This window comes from Mytilus galloprovincialis, chromosome 9 (assembly GCF_965363235.1).
Source record: "Mytilus galloprovincialis chromosome 9, xbMytGall1.hap1.1, whole genome shotgun sequence".
Lineage (NCBI taxonomy): Eukaryota > Metazoa > Mollusca > Bivalvia > Mytilida > Mytilidae > Mytilus > Mytilus galloprovincialis.
This window is the reverse complement of record NC_134846.1, coordinates 10,209,084-10,223,943: the sequence shown is the minus strand read 5'-3', so window position 1 is coordinate 10,223,943 and position 14,860 is coordinate 10,209,084. Positions and strand designations below refer to the sequence as shown.

Genomic DNA, 14,860 nt, shown 5'->3' with positions numbered 1-14,860 from the left:
AGACCCGGTTTATGCATCTCGTATTACATATTATATGTTAATTCAGCATATTTTGTAAGTCTGCATTACTCATAAATGAAACCAGTCATAGTTTCTACGTGAAGTTGCTTTATGTCCCCTTTGGTATGAAGTGGATTAAATCAAGTCAAGTAAGTTAGATTTAAGTTATTCATTTAAAATGAAAATATTAAAGAATGATCCAGTGCTAAAAAAAATACAAGTTACTGGTTGGTAATATTCTTGTTGACATTCAGTTCCCACAGGCCTAGAACGGTGTCCATCTGTACAATTTAGCTGTCTAATGCTGCTATAGCATACATGAACAGGGATTATGTGGCGGTGAATAATGAATTTGTATTTTACGAGTGAGGACACAAAGTCACAGGACAAAAACATAAAAACAATAAGAAGTTCGTATATTTTATTGCTTTTATAGATTATACATTTTATAAAATATTTATCATGAAAACAGTTAAACGAAATCTATGCTGTTGAAATTTTTGGGAGAATTGAATTTTCCTCTCCCCAATTCCAAAAAAGTAACCGAAAATGTTAAATATTTTAATTGGAATGCCTGAAAAGGAGACACAGTTAAACCGATGGGTCATATAAAATATTTGAAATTCGTGACATGATGTTGCATTTAATCCTAGTCCTGTAAATTACTTAAATTTGAATTAACAGAAAATATGTTTTTATGTACTAATTGCTCTTTTTTGGTAAAACTGTGTTTATTAATGATGTGTACTAGAATTCTAGTACGATGAATTTTGTTATGAGGCACTGGTTTGAAATATCATACATGCTCTATTGCTTACAAGAAGGCAGTGACAGAAATACTGTTGCAGTATAATATATAATATATACAAAATGAATGAGTTTCGATAAAAAGACAATTATATAAATTTTCATAAAATAAACATATAACTATAAAAAAAAAAAATCATTATATAATTTGTGAGTAAAACTTTTATTTTATGTAAAACACTTTTTGATTTCTTTTTATCAGAGACATATATAAAACTCGAATTAAGATACTGCGTCAAAATCTCGTTTTTTGGTATCAAAAGTGTCACTAACTCGATTTTTATTCATTTTTGCGTAAATCTAAAAGTCTTAATTTCTCAATTTAGTAAAAAAGACATCATTAAACGATGGAAATAGAAGTTTTTTGTATGGTTTTCTCATGTGTAATCTTGAAGAATTGATAAAACCGCAGTTTCTGATCTGTGGTAATATATATGTCTCTGATATTACAATGAATACATGAAGCCAGTAGTATATGATTATTTACAGCAGTTGTCATATTTGTTTAATAAGTGTTTTTAAAACACATACAAGACTTAGTGTATAACATTTATGTATTAAAAAGATGCACAAATAAAAATGCTTAGACTAAAATAAATGATTATTTGCGGAAATTGGTAAAGAATGTACTGATTTTGAGTGCTTAGTTTATATTTTGTTTATTTTAGTCTATGTCAGGTGACTTTGCTTTGTGTAAAATTTGCTATTTTATGTTTACCTAATCAATTCAGTATCCTTATATAACCAGTGTTATGTAAGCTTGTACTGAAAGTATGTGTTTATTTTTTAATATTGTTTAAATTTGGGTTGAATTGTTTAAAAAAAAGAAGTATATATATGCACACAGACATGCATATACATGCACAATAAAACTCTTACAAAAATATAACTAAAATATGGCATTAACAAAAGTAAAATAATATTATGCTAGTTTTCTTCACTGGTCCTAATCTCATTGTTTATTAAAACAGTTCACCTTACTAAATATCAAAACATATTACACCATTAATTTAACCTGCCCGAGAATTTTGAGCTGATTGAGAATTGATAATATTTTTTTTTTATGCTTAGTATGCAATTTAGACATATAAAACACTACAAATTAAAATGGTGGTATTAAAATGAATACATATAAACTAACTTGAATCAACATACAAACTCAAATATTGCATTCTCTACAACACAACTTGCTAACGTAATCATTTTAGTAATGTCCAGCCAGGGAAAATGTATCATATCATATGTTTATGTAAGGTGCTTGTGATTACAACACGGTTTGCCATAAGACAATGTGTGGTACAATATCCTTACATTTTCTCTGCATAGTTGAAGTGATAAATACTAGCAAGGATGTTAGAACGCACTTTGTAGTTTATGAATAACAGATTCCAGACAAATATCTACGGTATATATTGTAAAATCACGCATATAAACGCACCTCGACGAATGTCTCCCGTCAACTATAATTTAACTCCATGACCAGTATGGCATAGGTTGTAATTGTCGTCCATTATCCAGATCTTGTACGTAGGGGCCTTGTGGATAAGCCATGGGTGGTGGTGGGACGGGATATCCTTGTCCTGGGTATGGATATGCTCCTGGGTAGGGACGATCCATCATTTGTGGCGGGAAGGCTCTATTGTCGTATCCATTGCCCATTGCGTAATCTTGTCCACGCCCACGTGATGACGACTTATCGAGGTATTCACGGTCTTCGTAGCGTTCATCACCTACGTAAAATCCGGCGATGACGTAAAAGATTGCGGTAATTATGGCACACCCGACACCAACCCATCCCAAAGCATATGACCAATCGTAATCACTATCAGTATTAATTTTTATGTCCTGAAATTAAAAAACATAAATAAAGATATTTGTACAGGTCAAGTCTTAGACTATCTTAGAGTATATTCAATCTAACTCTTTCATCTGTGTGTGTTTCATTTTAATGTTGTGTCGTCATTCTCTTCTTATATTTAATGCGTTTCCTTCGGTTTTGGTTTGTGACCCGGATTTGTTTGTTTTCTATCGATTTATGAGCTTTGAACATCGGTATACAGATCTTGTAATAGTTCAAGTTTTGTGACTCTGTTGAACGCATCTATCCCATTGTAGAGATAAAGGATACAACAGATACAGTTAAGTCGGCCTTATATCTTGACTTACATCTTGTAATTGACAATGATGGTAGATTGAAAACAAAACTTTACGACAAAAAAGACGATTTCAGCTTTCCAATTGTGAACTTTCCATTTCTGAGTAGCACCATTCCAGCAGCACCTGAATACGGTGTATATATCTCCCAGTTGATACGATATTTTCGTGCTTGCATTTCCTATCATGATTTTCTTGATAGAGAGTTGTTGATCAGAAGGAAGCTATTAAATCAAAGGTTCCAAATGGTGAAGTTAAAATCATCACTTCGTAAATTTTACGGACGCCATCACGAGTTGGTTGACCGTTATGGAATAACCGTTTCACAAATGATATCGGATATGTATCTTACATCGTAACTACAATCCCCTTCCCTTTCATGAATGTGACCTACCGAATTAGACTATTTACCGGATTTGTTATCTCATAAGCAACACGACGGGTACCACATGTGGATCAGGATCTGCTTACCCTCCCGGAGCACCAGAGATCACCCCTATTTTTTGGTGGGGTTCGTGTTGTTTTTTCTTTAGTTTTCTATATTGTGTCATGTGTACTATTGTTTGTCTGTTCGTCGTTTTTTTCATTTTTAGCCATGGCGTTGTCAGTTTATTTTCGATTTATGAGCAAGTTTGACTGTCCCTCTGGTATCTTTCGTCCCTCTTTTAAATATAGTAACAAATTTGGACAATGTGATGCAATACGACTTTAAAGAGCTACATGTATCCCTTGACCATATCGTTCATTTCATCTAAACGTTTGAAATGAGCATGCCTATCATGACACATAACTTCTACTTGGAGTCTATCAGTCTCGTTTTTTGTATAGATTATACCGTTAGTATTGCTGTTTGAATTCTTTTACTTTAGTAATTTTTGGGGCCCTGTATAATTTTTTTTTCCGGTTTAAACCAAGGTTCTGTGTTGAAGGCCGTACTTTGACCTCATATTTTGTTAACTTTTTATACACTGTGACTCGGATTGAGAGTTATCGTTGTCGCATGGGCACGCGTACCACATCTTCTTGTTTCTATAAAGTAGTACGACTGTTCTCTTTTTAGTGTTTGAAGACATACACCTATAATCGATTGACATACGTGGTAAAAAGGAAATGAATGCATTAACTTACGTCTGGCCAAGATTGGTAAAACATGATTTTATCGCCATCTATTGAATCTGTTATTTTTCTTTTTTCAAGATATTCGGCTCCATGGAAAAATGCCATTCCTCCAGCAACGAAAAATGCTATAAAAGACAAATAAATACTGATAAGGGAACTGCCATTAATTTTGATTTGAGAGAATGGAATGTGAAAATATGTAGGACTGGAGTGTCGAGTAAAAAAAAGGTTGGATGAGCAACTTGGCAAAACAAAAACCCAGACAGGATGACAATTTATGTAAAAATAAAGTTCTAGTTTGTATCAACGGCTTCCGGTCGCAAAGCATTTCGATGTCATTCTGCAAATTCCAGAAAGTAAACCGCAAAGTTACGTTTCAGTGAAAAACATAACTGAGTAGTATACAAAAACAAATAGTAGAAAATATGAAAATATCTTTAAAAAATGCAAAACTATCAATACATTATCAACTAAGAAAGCTAAGAAACCCACTGTGAAAGTTTTATGACAATTTTTCCACTAAGAAAGCTAAGAAATCGGCTATGAAGGTTTTATGACAATTTGTCCAGTAAAAAAGCTTAGAAATCGGCTGTGAAAGTTTATGACAATTTGTCCACTAAGAAAGCTAAGAAACAGCCTGTAAAGGTTTTATGCCAATTTGTCAACTTAGAAAGCTAAGAAACCGGTGGCAAAAGTTTTATAACAACTTACCAACTAAGAAAGCTATAAAGCCTGTTGTAAACTTTAATGACAACTTACCAACTAAGAAAGCTGAAAAGCCCGCTGTAAACGTTTTATGACAACTTACCAACTAAAAAAGCTAAGAAGCCCGCCGTAAAAGTTTTATGACAACTTACCAACTACGAAAGCTAAAAAGCCCGCCGTAAAAGTTTTATGAGAACTTACCAACTAAGAAAGCTAAGAAGCCTGCCGTAAAAGCCCATTTCGATCGTCTGCTGCAACTAAGTGGAATTAATCCAACAATAAATGTTACGAGGATTAAAAATAATCCAACTGCGATGAAAGCTATGCAGGATCTAAGTAAATCTAAAATAAATAAATGAAGAGAATATCAATACATATCGAAAACAGTATAAATTAAAAAATATAGTATTTTAAAACAAATGTGAATTTTACACGAGTTGTCTAACTTGTATTTCGACTGTATTGAAAAGTATCGACGAATTCGACTGTTATTCAAAATTATGGACCAATATTGATTATATTAGGCCAAGAATAAAAAGTACTTGATAAGTATAGTTCACATCGTGTCAAGTACAGGTATTTTTTATCAGACTAGTTTTTTTTTTGTTTTTTTTTTTTTTATCTTTGAGCATATATGTATTTAAGCTGTGTCAATGGCAGTGTATATACCAGTTCAGGCAAATCAAATAAATTTCAAAATATGATAAAAATGTATTCTGGTACATGAATCGGTAACCATTGTTTAACCTTTCCATGGCCTATTGTTAAATTTGTTGAAGCCATTTGCAGAAAAGGTGCGCATGGTAATATGTCAATATTCGTATGACCTCATTGTTTTAACTTCACAGCTGTGAAAATTTAAAAAATAAAATTGAGAATGATGAAATACACGACATTGTTTTTTTTTCATTTTTATTAAAAGCAGTGAACAATTTGTTAAAAAAGTGTGAATAGATAAAAATGGTGTGAATGGTTTTTTTATTAATTTTGTTTGAGGTCAGTATTTTACACATCAGTGAAAAATGAGCTTATTTTTTTATCGAACTTACGTATTCTTGATATATAATGATTTGTCAAACTATCTGCTGTAGCATCTGGGATATCCAAGTCTACTTTAAAACACTCCCCGTCTGATACATCAGCTGACTGGGCTGACAAAAAGGCTGTAAAACAAGAACAAACAATTAAGATATATATGACTATGAATAAGGCTATGTAAAATATATGTCTGTTTGGTTTCAAGTCAAATATCTACAACTTTCTTCTAGCCAGCTAGCAAGAAACACACACAAAAAAAAAGCATGCTTGGTGCCATTTTAACAACAAAAACATTTGAACATTGATTTTATATCTGCCATTTTATTAACATAAGCTATGCACGGAATTGAAAGGAATAGCAAAGCCACTACAGTTATTTACAATATAAACATAATAAGATGTGGTGCGCTTGCCCAAGAGACAACCAGTGTATAGTTTACGTGTTACAGTTATTATGTTTAGTATATAACATGTATAATGACTTCATGGGTATGAAACATTTCAAATAGTTATTTTTTACAGTCAGAAGCTTTGTAACTCAGTTTGTTTTAAAAGTTTATTCAAATTTTTACTAAGTGACCATTAAAAAAGTATGAATTGATTTATTACTAATTGCAAGCACCAATTAAAATTGGGTTTTATCTTTTTAAAAAAAAATGGGTTTTATCTTTAAAAAAAAAATCCTACTGTTTCCTTAGCAAAATTAAACTTCACGAAAACAATACCCTGAAAATGTTATTCTATTATAATTGTTGAGAAACACTTTTAGAAATTTTGAGTAATGTTATAGTCTCTGTGTTGAATTATTAGAAATATTAAGTTATAAAAAAGGGGGCATTATTTAAGGTTTGACAGGACGATATGAAGTAGAATCCAAATAATCCATAAAATACCACCAACAACAAACATTATACAAATATAAAAAATTGCAACCGAAATAATAACTTTTAAACGGACTGAAAGTAAGCACGGAAATCAAGGACATTACTGGACACCTTATAAACATGTATATGGGCGTAAGGACTAATGACAAATCCGAGAAGATTGGAATACACAAACATGGTGATGTAACCATGCTTTCAATGACATTATGAACACAATGTAAAGGAGCCAAGGTCCGTGACCGATGATAGTAATATGAATTTATTCATATCTATAGGTTCGTAGCCTTAGGCATTTTACATTTCATATTTTTATATTTTGAAACGTTACAATTTTAACATATGATATAAAACTGAGAATTGGAATGGGGAATGAGACAAACAGACAAAAACCCAACCATAGAGCATAAAACGGTCCACCTAAGGGTCTTCAACACAGCCAAAAAACTCCCGCACCCAGAGGTGGGCTTCAGCTGGCCATTGAATAACGATGTAATACACCGTATTTGTCACTTCTGTAAAATAATAAACGAAATTGCTTGAAGCATCCATGTCATGACAGGTCGATCTTTTTGTAAAATATTTATACTAAAGAACCGGAAGATCAATGGGGATCAGTTTAAAATTTCATAAGTTTGTGTAGTATGTAAATTCACTGTATTAATTTCACATATTAACCTTATTGCATGTATATATAATGGCATTGAGTTGAATGTGCATATACATGAATTGATCATTCCGGTTACTGGATTTTCGTTTATGATGGGAAGATCATTATTTTTACAATGACAAAATTAACTAGATTCTCATAAAACCAGATACCTTCCTCTTTTGAATGTAACACTATTCTCTAGCATTCTTCTTTTTAAAGATTTTGCATATCAAATTTCGGGAGAATAATAAAATCGCTCAACTATATCAAAATTTGAACATGAACTCGGATATTTTATTATACTGCTGATATATAATTATATTTACTAATGCATCCACGTTTTTTAAAAACATTTTGTACTACCTATAAGTTTTTAAAATTGTTTAATATTAAAACGACGATTTTCAGTACGCGGTCTGGATTTATATATATGGGGTCTTCATATCGCAATAATCTATTCTTTATAAGTTAATATAAAAAAGAAGATGTGGTATGATTGCCAATAAGACACCTCTCCATATGAGACCATACGACACAGAAAGTAACAGCTACAGATCCCCGTACGGCCTCCAAAAACAAGCAAAGCACATATCGCATAGTCAGCTATAAAGGCCAAGACATTACAAATGTTAAACATACTATAGTAATCCATAAAACTATTTCTCCTCTGTGTCTTTATGTATTTCTCCCCTATTTCTCTATGCAGTAAGCCCCACCTAGACCCTCTTCAATGTACTATTCAGTAAGCCCCACCTAGAACCTCTTCAATGTACTTTTTATTCATTCACTGATCGATATAATGACAGGTTAGGGTTGAGTGCCATTTATTGTATCTATTATTGAAAGAAGTGCTTAGAAGCGGAACAGAATATCCAGCAACAGTAGTCCATTTTCAATTTCCAATTGTAACTAGTCTATAGTTAAAATCCATGCATACGTGTAATTGAGCGATCTCTGGTTGTTTAGTTAATAAAATTGAGAATAGAAATGGGGAATATGTCAAAGAGACAACAATCCGACCATAGAACAGACAACAGCAGAAGGTCACCAATAGGTCTTCAATGCAGCGAGAAAATGCCGCACCCGGAGGCGTCCTTCAGCTGGCCCCTTAACAGATATATATTTGGTTTTGATGTTTGGATTTGTGCCGATTGATTGTGACCCATTTTAGAAAAACATTCTACCAGCAAGTGGTTGTGTAGACTTTAAATAGTATGTTCTAACAGTACAATACGGTGTATATATGTATATAGTATCCATTTCAATCTGTTAAGCAAACAAAACACAATTTTAAAATTCCTTTTAACTTACATACAAATATACATGAATAATTGTTTCTATGTTATATGCACATTGCAAGTACATATGAACGCCCTGTTCAATGTATCCTTGGAGATCACAAATTCATTAACAGCTATTGAAAAAAAACAAATTTTACACATTTTTCTTTCATCGAAACTTTGACGTCATAACTTGAACTGTACTTTCAAATAATTAATTTTCAATTGAAAATTATGTAAAAGGGATATTCTTTTAATAATTTTGCAAAGAATTTGTTTTAATAAAGGAGTTGGTCGTCTCAAATTTCTGTCAAGCCGGTTTATAGATGCATATACACCAAATCAAAAGTTCTTCAATTTAAATAGGGTAACAGGTTACTTGTACGCCCACAACAGGCTATTAATAATGGTGTTTAATGTTCTTTTTCTACATTATTTAAATGGATTTCATTTAATACATGTATATCTATCAAACCGTATAAGGCCAATAATTGAAATCTCGTCTTAAAATCTCTCTGCATAAGTAAAAGCCAGTGTCATTCAACTACGCTTTGTGAATTGAAAAAGAATTGTTCATAAGGTTTAAATGTTTCTATGGCTTTCTCTAAAGTAATATATGTAAAATGCTTGACACCAGTTTTTTTTTTTGTAGGTATTGATTATAATACAAAACAATGCACGAGGACAGTTTGTCTCATTGACAATCATAAGATATCTCATTTGTTGTTGTTTTTATATGAGACTTGTTTTAATGTGTAGTTGGATTGCTTCTCAGTTGAGCCACCATCTCCTTATATTCATAAATTATGATTAATTCAATTTGCTTAGTTGTTGTACGTGACACAATACTCAAAGATCTTCTGTGAAAACAGAGATGAAATGGCCATCGTATTGATGTGAATCAATTTCATATTTGGTATTCAAGCTCTCCAGCTTTAGACTACAGTAGAGATTCACAAGACAGTGTAACTTACTTTGCTATTAGCTATCGGCCTAGCCAAGATCAGATGTGCATTTTGTGTTTCACATGAAGTCAAAAATGAGTATCACCTCAGGACAAAACTCTTTTGGTATTTTGGTTCAAAAATGGTTTAAATTATGAAAAATTGCCATCGTTAGGCTAACACTGGAAGCATTTATATAATACATGCAGTTTTTGTTAGAAATATTTTATATTTTTATGAAATAAATGGTGTTTAAAAACTGTATAATTCTCTTTAATGGTTGCCTTCAAGACATGGTCACCAGTGTCAGATTTTTGGTCAATGACAAAGACAACAAAATATGTTTAGAATTATTGAATATCAAACATTTTAATTGAAAAAAAAATGACAAGAACATGTTTAACTCACAGATATTTCAAGCAACAGTAGCTTTCTTTGATTATTTATCTTATCTGATAAAACTGTATCTAAACTTATCTATTAATAACAAAACTTCCAAAAAAAACCTTTCTTTTGGTGTATTGAACCTTAAAATAACTTGATGCATATTCTTACAATAAACAATCAAACATAGCAATACAATTTATATATTTTGTCTACGGACAAGACATTGTATTTATATTTAATGGAATGCATTTTTAAAACCTAATTCTGATATAGCTGAAAGTGTTCTCTTGAAAAAAAACCATACATTTTATCAGGTTTATCTATCAAACTTAGCTTGACTGGGAGGAAAATGGAAACAAATACATTTTGATAATGTCTACGGACAAGACATTTTATTGATATTCAATTAATGCTTTCAAAGATGATTGTTAAAGTTAAGATTAAAAGTTACCATATAAATTTTAAATTGTGTTTTTTAAATTTTGAAAAATATAAAAATGTACCCATAATTCTTTACACATCTCAAAAATTTATTGATTGAGCCAAAATGAAGACACATTTTTTTAACTGAAATCCATATATCTGACTGTTTACAACAATCAAACTTTTATTTATAACTCAATTTTGACATAGTTGAATGTGTTCTCTTGAAAAAATAACATAAATGTTACCTATCAAATTAGGCTGAACTTGAGGAAATTGGCTAAAATATATTGTGGTAATGTCTACGGACAAGACAATTTTAGTTAAAAAAAAAAATCTGTTAGAATCAATTGTGACTATTTTAATGTTGAAAATACTGAGTCTAATTTGAATAGATAACTTTCTTCACCTAAAAATAAGATTTAAGTTCCATAGCAGACAAATAATTGAATTTAATACTTGTTATGTACAAGTGTCTTGTCCGTAGACACTTCCTCATCTGCTGTTAATACGGAAATACAAAAGATAAAGTAAGAGAGAGAGAAATACTTTTCCTTAATTTGATTTAGTTAACCTTTTAAGGTATGCAGCAACTGGAATAAACAATATTGAAGTAAAATAAGGTATGCTTTTTATGACTGATGATCTGCCACTTTTTAAAATCCACTCCTGTAAAGTAATTTTACAAAAATTGAGAACACTTAAATTACCATTTATTTATTAAAAGTAAGATATGTTTAAGTTTAAACAACACATAGGTATAATTTAGACCCATACAGCCTAGCAATATTGATAAAAAGACATGTCTACGGACAAGACATGTGTCTACGGACAAGACATTCTGACATATTTTTGAAATTTTTCCTCTATTAATAGATGGTAGAAAAAAATGTTAGTAGTGTTTTCATATCTACAAAAGAACAGGAACTTAGCAATGCAACATTAATGTTATTATACTTCCAGTTTACTAGGGAATGCATGTCTACGGACAAGACAATTTTTCACTTTATTTGTATATCCAACTTTGATGGCATATATCTGCAGCTAGGGTACTGCAATTTTGATAAACGAGGTAGTTTTTGATAAAGTATATACTAAAAGAGAAAACAAAACACATAACAGCATAAATTTGATTCATTTTTCTCTTATATTACTACACTGAGCAAGCTAAAAACAAAAGTACAAAATTACATAACAAACGCATAGTATTCAACTTTTGATCATAACTTTGTAACCACTGGAGATTTTTTGTTGCAACAACCAGTAAAAGAAAGATGAATAAATTGTCTATAACAGTGAACCAATAATGTAGTTCAAATTAATTTCACTTATTAACTATCAATTGTTGAAAACAGCGAAATTTTAAATGAAACAACATAACGTGAAATTTTGCCCATTTTCAGCGTGTATTTTAGTGTTTTATTTAAAAACGGTAACACCTATACATGATATTTGATATTCATTGTGAAGCCCTACATTGTCTCCTTCAGTTCAAACATGTATTACTTATGTAAACATTATCTTCTTGTCTTTACAAGCCTATAACATAGACCCACTATGAAATGCACATCTGATCTTGGCTAGGCCGTATACTAGTCGTCGACTACAGCACTTAAGCAGAATTATTTGATGGCATGAACCAAAATATTATAGTACATCGGTAACAGAGGCGGATGTACATGTAGGAATGGTAAGGGAAATATTTTTCGGATTGTATAGGGAATCACCCAATATGAATGGAGCGAGCCCCTTTTTAGACAGTCAGTGTCCCTTCAGTGATATTGTTTGCCTTAAATTAGTGGAGAATAAAGGCTGGAGAAGAATCCCAATTTTGAAAAAAAATGGCTTAAAATTATTCCCAAAAAGACAACTTTTTTCCCAAACAGTGCAGTCTCAGTAGTAATTGTGCATGAATTCAAACTGAAAAACACTCATTTAAACAATTTTCTTGCCTTAAGACTATATGTGCACATTTGAGGGTCTATTTATGTATCATCACGGGGTCTTTTTTTAAAGCAGGGTTTGACTCTCTAAAATGGGTCTGTAAATTGAAGTTTCAGTCATATTGATGGTTTATTTTAAATTTCTCAATTTGATGACAATGACGCATATATTCCCAATAAAAAAGGGTAGAGGTAGTTTTGAAAAAAGCCAACAATATCACTGCACTTATGATAATTTCTGGATCCGCCACTGATCAGATATGGAAAAGAAGTTATTTGTGGATCCCCTAAACAAGTGTAGGCTTTTAGTATAAATCCTTCTTATCCATATTAACAGAAGCTCTTTATAACAATAAAAACAAGCATGTGGCATTCTTAAGACATCTGGAGGAAGGAGACTAGTGAACATAGGAGTAAAATTGTTAACTGGAGTGGGTGGACTGATTTAACCTTAGAACACAGTCATATAATTAGAGGAGACGCTCATATGATCACGCTTTTATTTGATTTGAATAGATTCCATAAATTTCAAACGCATGGTATATTTTTATACAGTACGTAAAAGTACACACTATTATTTTAGTTCAACTGCGTCCATACAGCTTACTTGACAACGACAAAATAAAAATAATAACATTTTTTCCAACTTTCTTGGGTTGTGGATTAAACACAAACAATTATCTGATATCACATTTCAATGAAAGGAAACACGTTAATTTTACATACAAGTGTATTAATTACATAGGCATATAGCCTGGTAGTTATTTGAAAATAGCGAAAATAATTTCACACGAGAATTAAATATCTGAAACCTGTTTTCTATTTACTTTAAATACAGATCGATCAACTACAGTACTAAGTACATTAACCTTAAAATTAATAGAACCAGTCGTTCTTTTGAATATGTACATAACATGGAAGTTCAATGCATATCTTTCGTTAAATTCAAACTTTAAAATCTAATAAAAATTTACAAATTTTCCTTCACCTTAAATTCTAAAGACGTGTTATTGTGACTAAATGTACCCGTATTGAATTCTGCGGACGCCATTTTGGAAATCAACATATGGGTGGGGTTTATTAATATATATACTCACCATCAGAAGCATTTGGGTAACACTCTCTAAAAAGTCCACGGTTACGGGAAAACGTGTATCTGCCATTTGTTGCTTCGGCATTTTTCACAAGGTTTGGTAAGTTATCTCTTTTAACTGTATATGATATCCAATAGTCTGTTGCAAAGGAAATAGCAACAAAAATCAATGTGAGTATTGTGAAACAAGTCCCTGCAACAAGCATCACAGTACCACACGTGCTTCTAGAAGCTGCCATTTTAAAAGAAGCAGATGTCTAATTTCCAAATTCCACAAATTTCCACTCAACGGGTGGAGTCGAAAACCGAAATGCTCTGTTCAAGGTAGTAAATATCCGATGAAGTCATGTGTCGCAAAGCTCTGTTCTACTTGGTTGAGTTTGTATAATAGCTTTAAAAGTCTACTTTAAAATAAGTTGAAAGACATTTACACATTTATATATAGTAAATATCCATTGTACTAACATCTTGATTGTAATCTTGAATTTCATATAATTAGAAAGGGATTCCTACCCATCGGCCATTGTTCAAAATGTCAGGTAACAATCGACTATAATTAAATCAATGACTTTTTTACCTGATTAACAATAAATAATTGATCAATTAAAGCTAATCCGAGATTATGAATCAATAAGCCAATAGGTGTGGAAATCCTCTACGATTACTCATATGTTGTTAAACAACCAATAATTTGTTTACAAACAAACAAAATAGCGGAATGTAAAAAAAGTTTGGATTAAAAGAAATTTTAATTTTACTATTTGACAGGTTTAGCAATTCTTTATATTCATATTCTTTAAAAAATGTATAACTAGAGATCAAGCAGTGTAGCAAATTAAATATACACGTTAATTAACAGTGTATATAAAGTGCGGATCCTAAAATACCATTTTCACTGTATATGCCATGCATTTCTGATGTAGAATGGTAAATAAACAGACGAAAAAATTATGATTTTTGTAGAAAATGAAGAAAATTGTTCACATGTATTATATTTAGTAATAAATAATACAAGTTATACAAAGTAAGAGATGGGAACGGGTTTTTATCGCGCCGAGAGCCATCCATACGTGAAATATATACCGAAATAGGTTTTACGAACAATTCGTGCAGGTGATTAAAAACTAGCAGGAAATATATAGTTGCAAAAAAATATTCATTTAATACAACACAATTATTAATGTTGTATAACGTAGAATAGCTTTTGTTATTCAGTTTGCCCATATTGTATTGAATTCCACTATGATGCTATCTTTATGCGAGTCATGTTCACTGTTGAAAAATGATACTTTACTTTCTTTTCACTGTAGAGCGATTCATTAGTATTATATATGCGGTGCAATTTCACTGTATGAATTTTATTAATTTGTATGCATCAAATTCCAAATTCAGCCGGCTTGCTCAAACAATAATTAAAGTAAGAAAAGGATTTGA

The 14,860-nt window shown here is 31.4% G+C and overlaps 1 protein-coding gene across 1 annotated transcript; it reads right to left on the bottom strand.

Moving 5' to 3' along the window:
• Window positions 1–404: 404 nt before the first annotated feature.
• LOC143044373 (uncharacterized) lies at window positions 405–13,914 on the bottom strand. Its single transcript, XM_076216350.1, has 5 exons — window positions 13,431–13,914; window positions 5,835–5,948; window positions 4,987–5,127; window positions 4,090–4,205; window positions 405–2,652 (listed from the first exon to the last, which is right to left on the bottom strand). The coding sequence occupies exons 1-5, from the start codon at window positions 13,663–13,665 to the stop codon at window positions 2,275–2,277; spliced, it is 984 nt and encodes a 327-aa protein (XP_076072465.1). The 5' UTR covers window positions 13,666–13,914; the 3' UTR covers window positions 405–2,274.
• Between the last annotated feature and the right edge of the window lie 946 nt (window positions 13,915–14,860).

Coding starts and splice junctions, on each gene's coding strand:
- LOC143044373 (XM_076216350.1), bottom strand. CDS start 13,665: ATGGCAGCTTCTAGAAGCACGTGTGGTACTGTGATGCTTGTTGCAGGG. Junction 5,949..13,430: donor TTACCCAAATGCTTCTGATG/GTGAGTATATAT, acceptor CTTGTTTTACAG/CCTTTTTGTCAGCCCAGTCA. Junction 2,653..4,089: donor TTTACCAATCTTGGCCAGAC/GTAAGTTAATGC, acceptor TTTTAATTTCAG/GACATAAAAATTAATACTGA.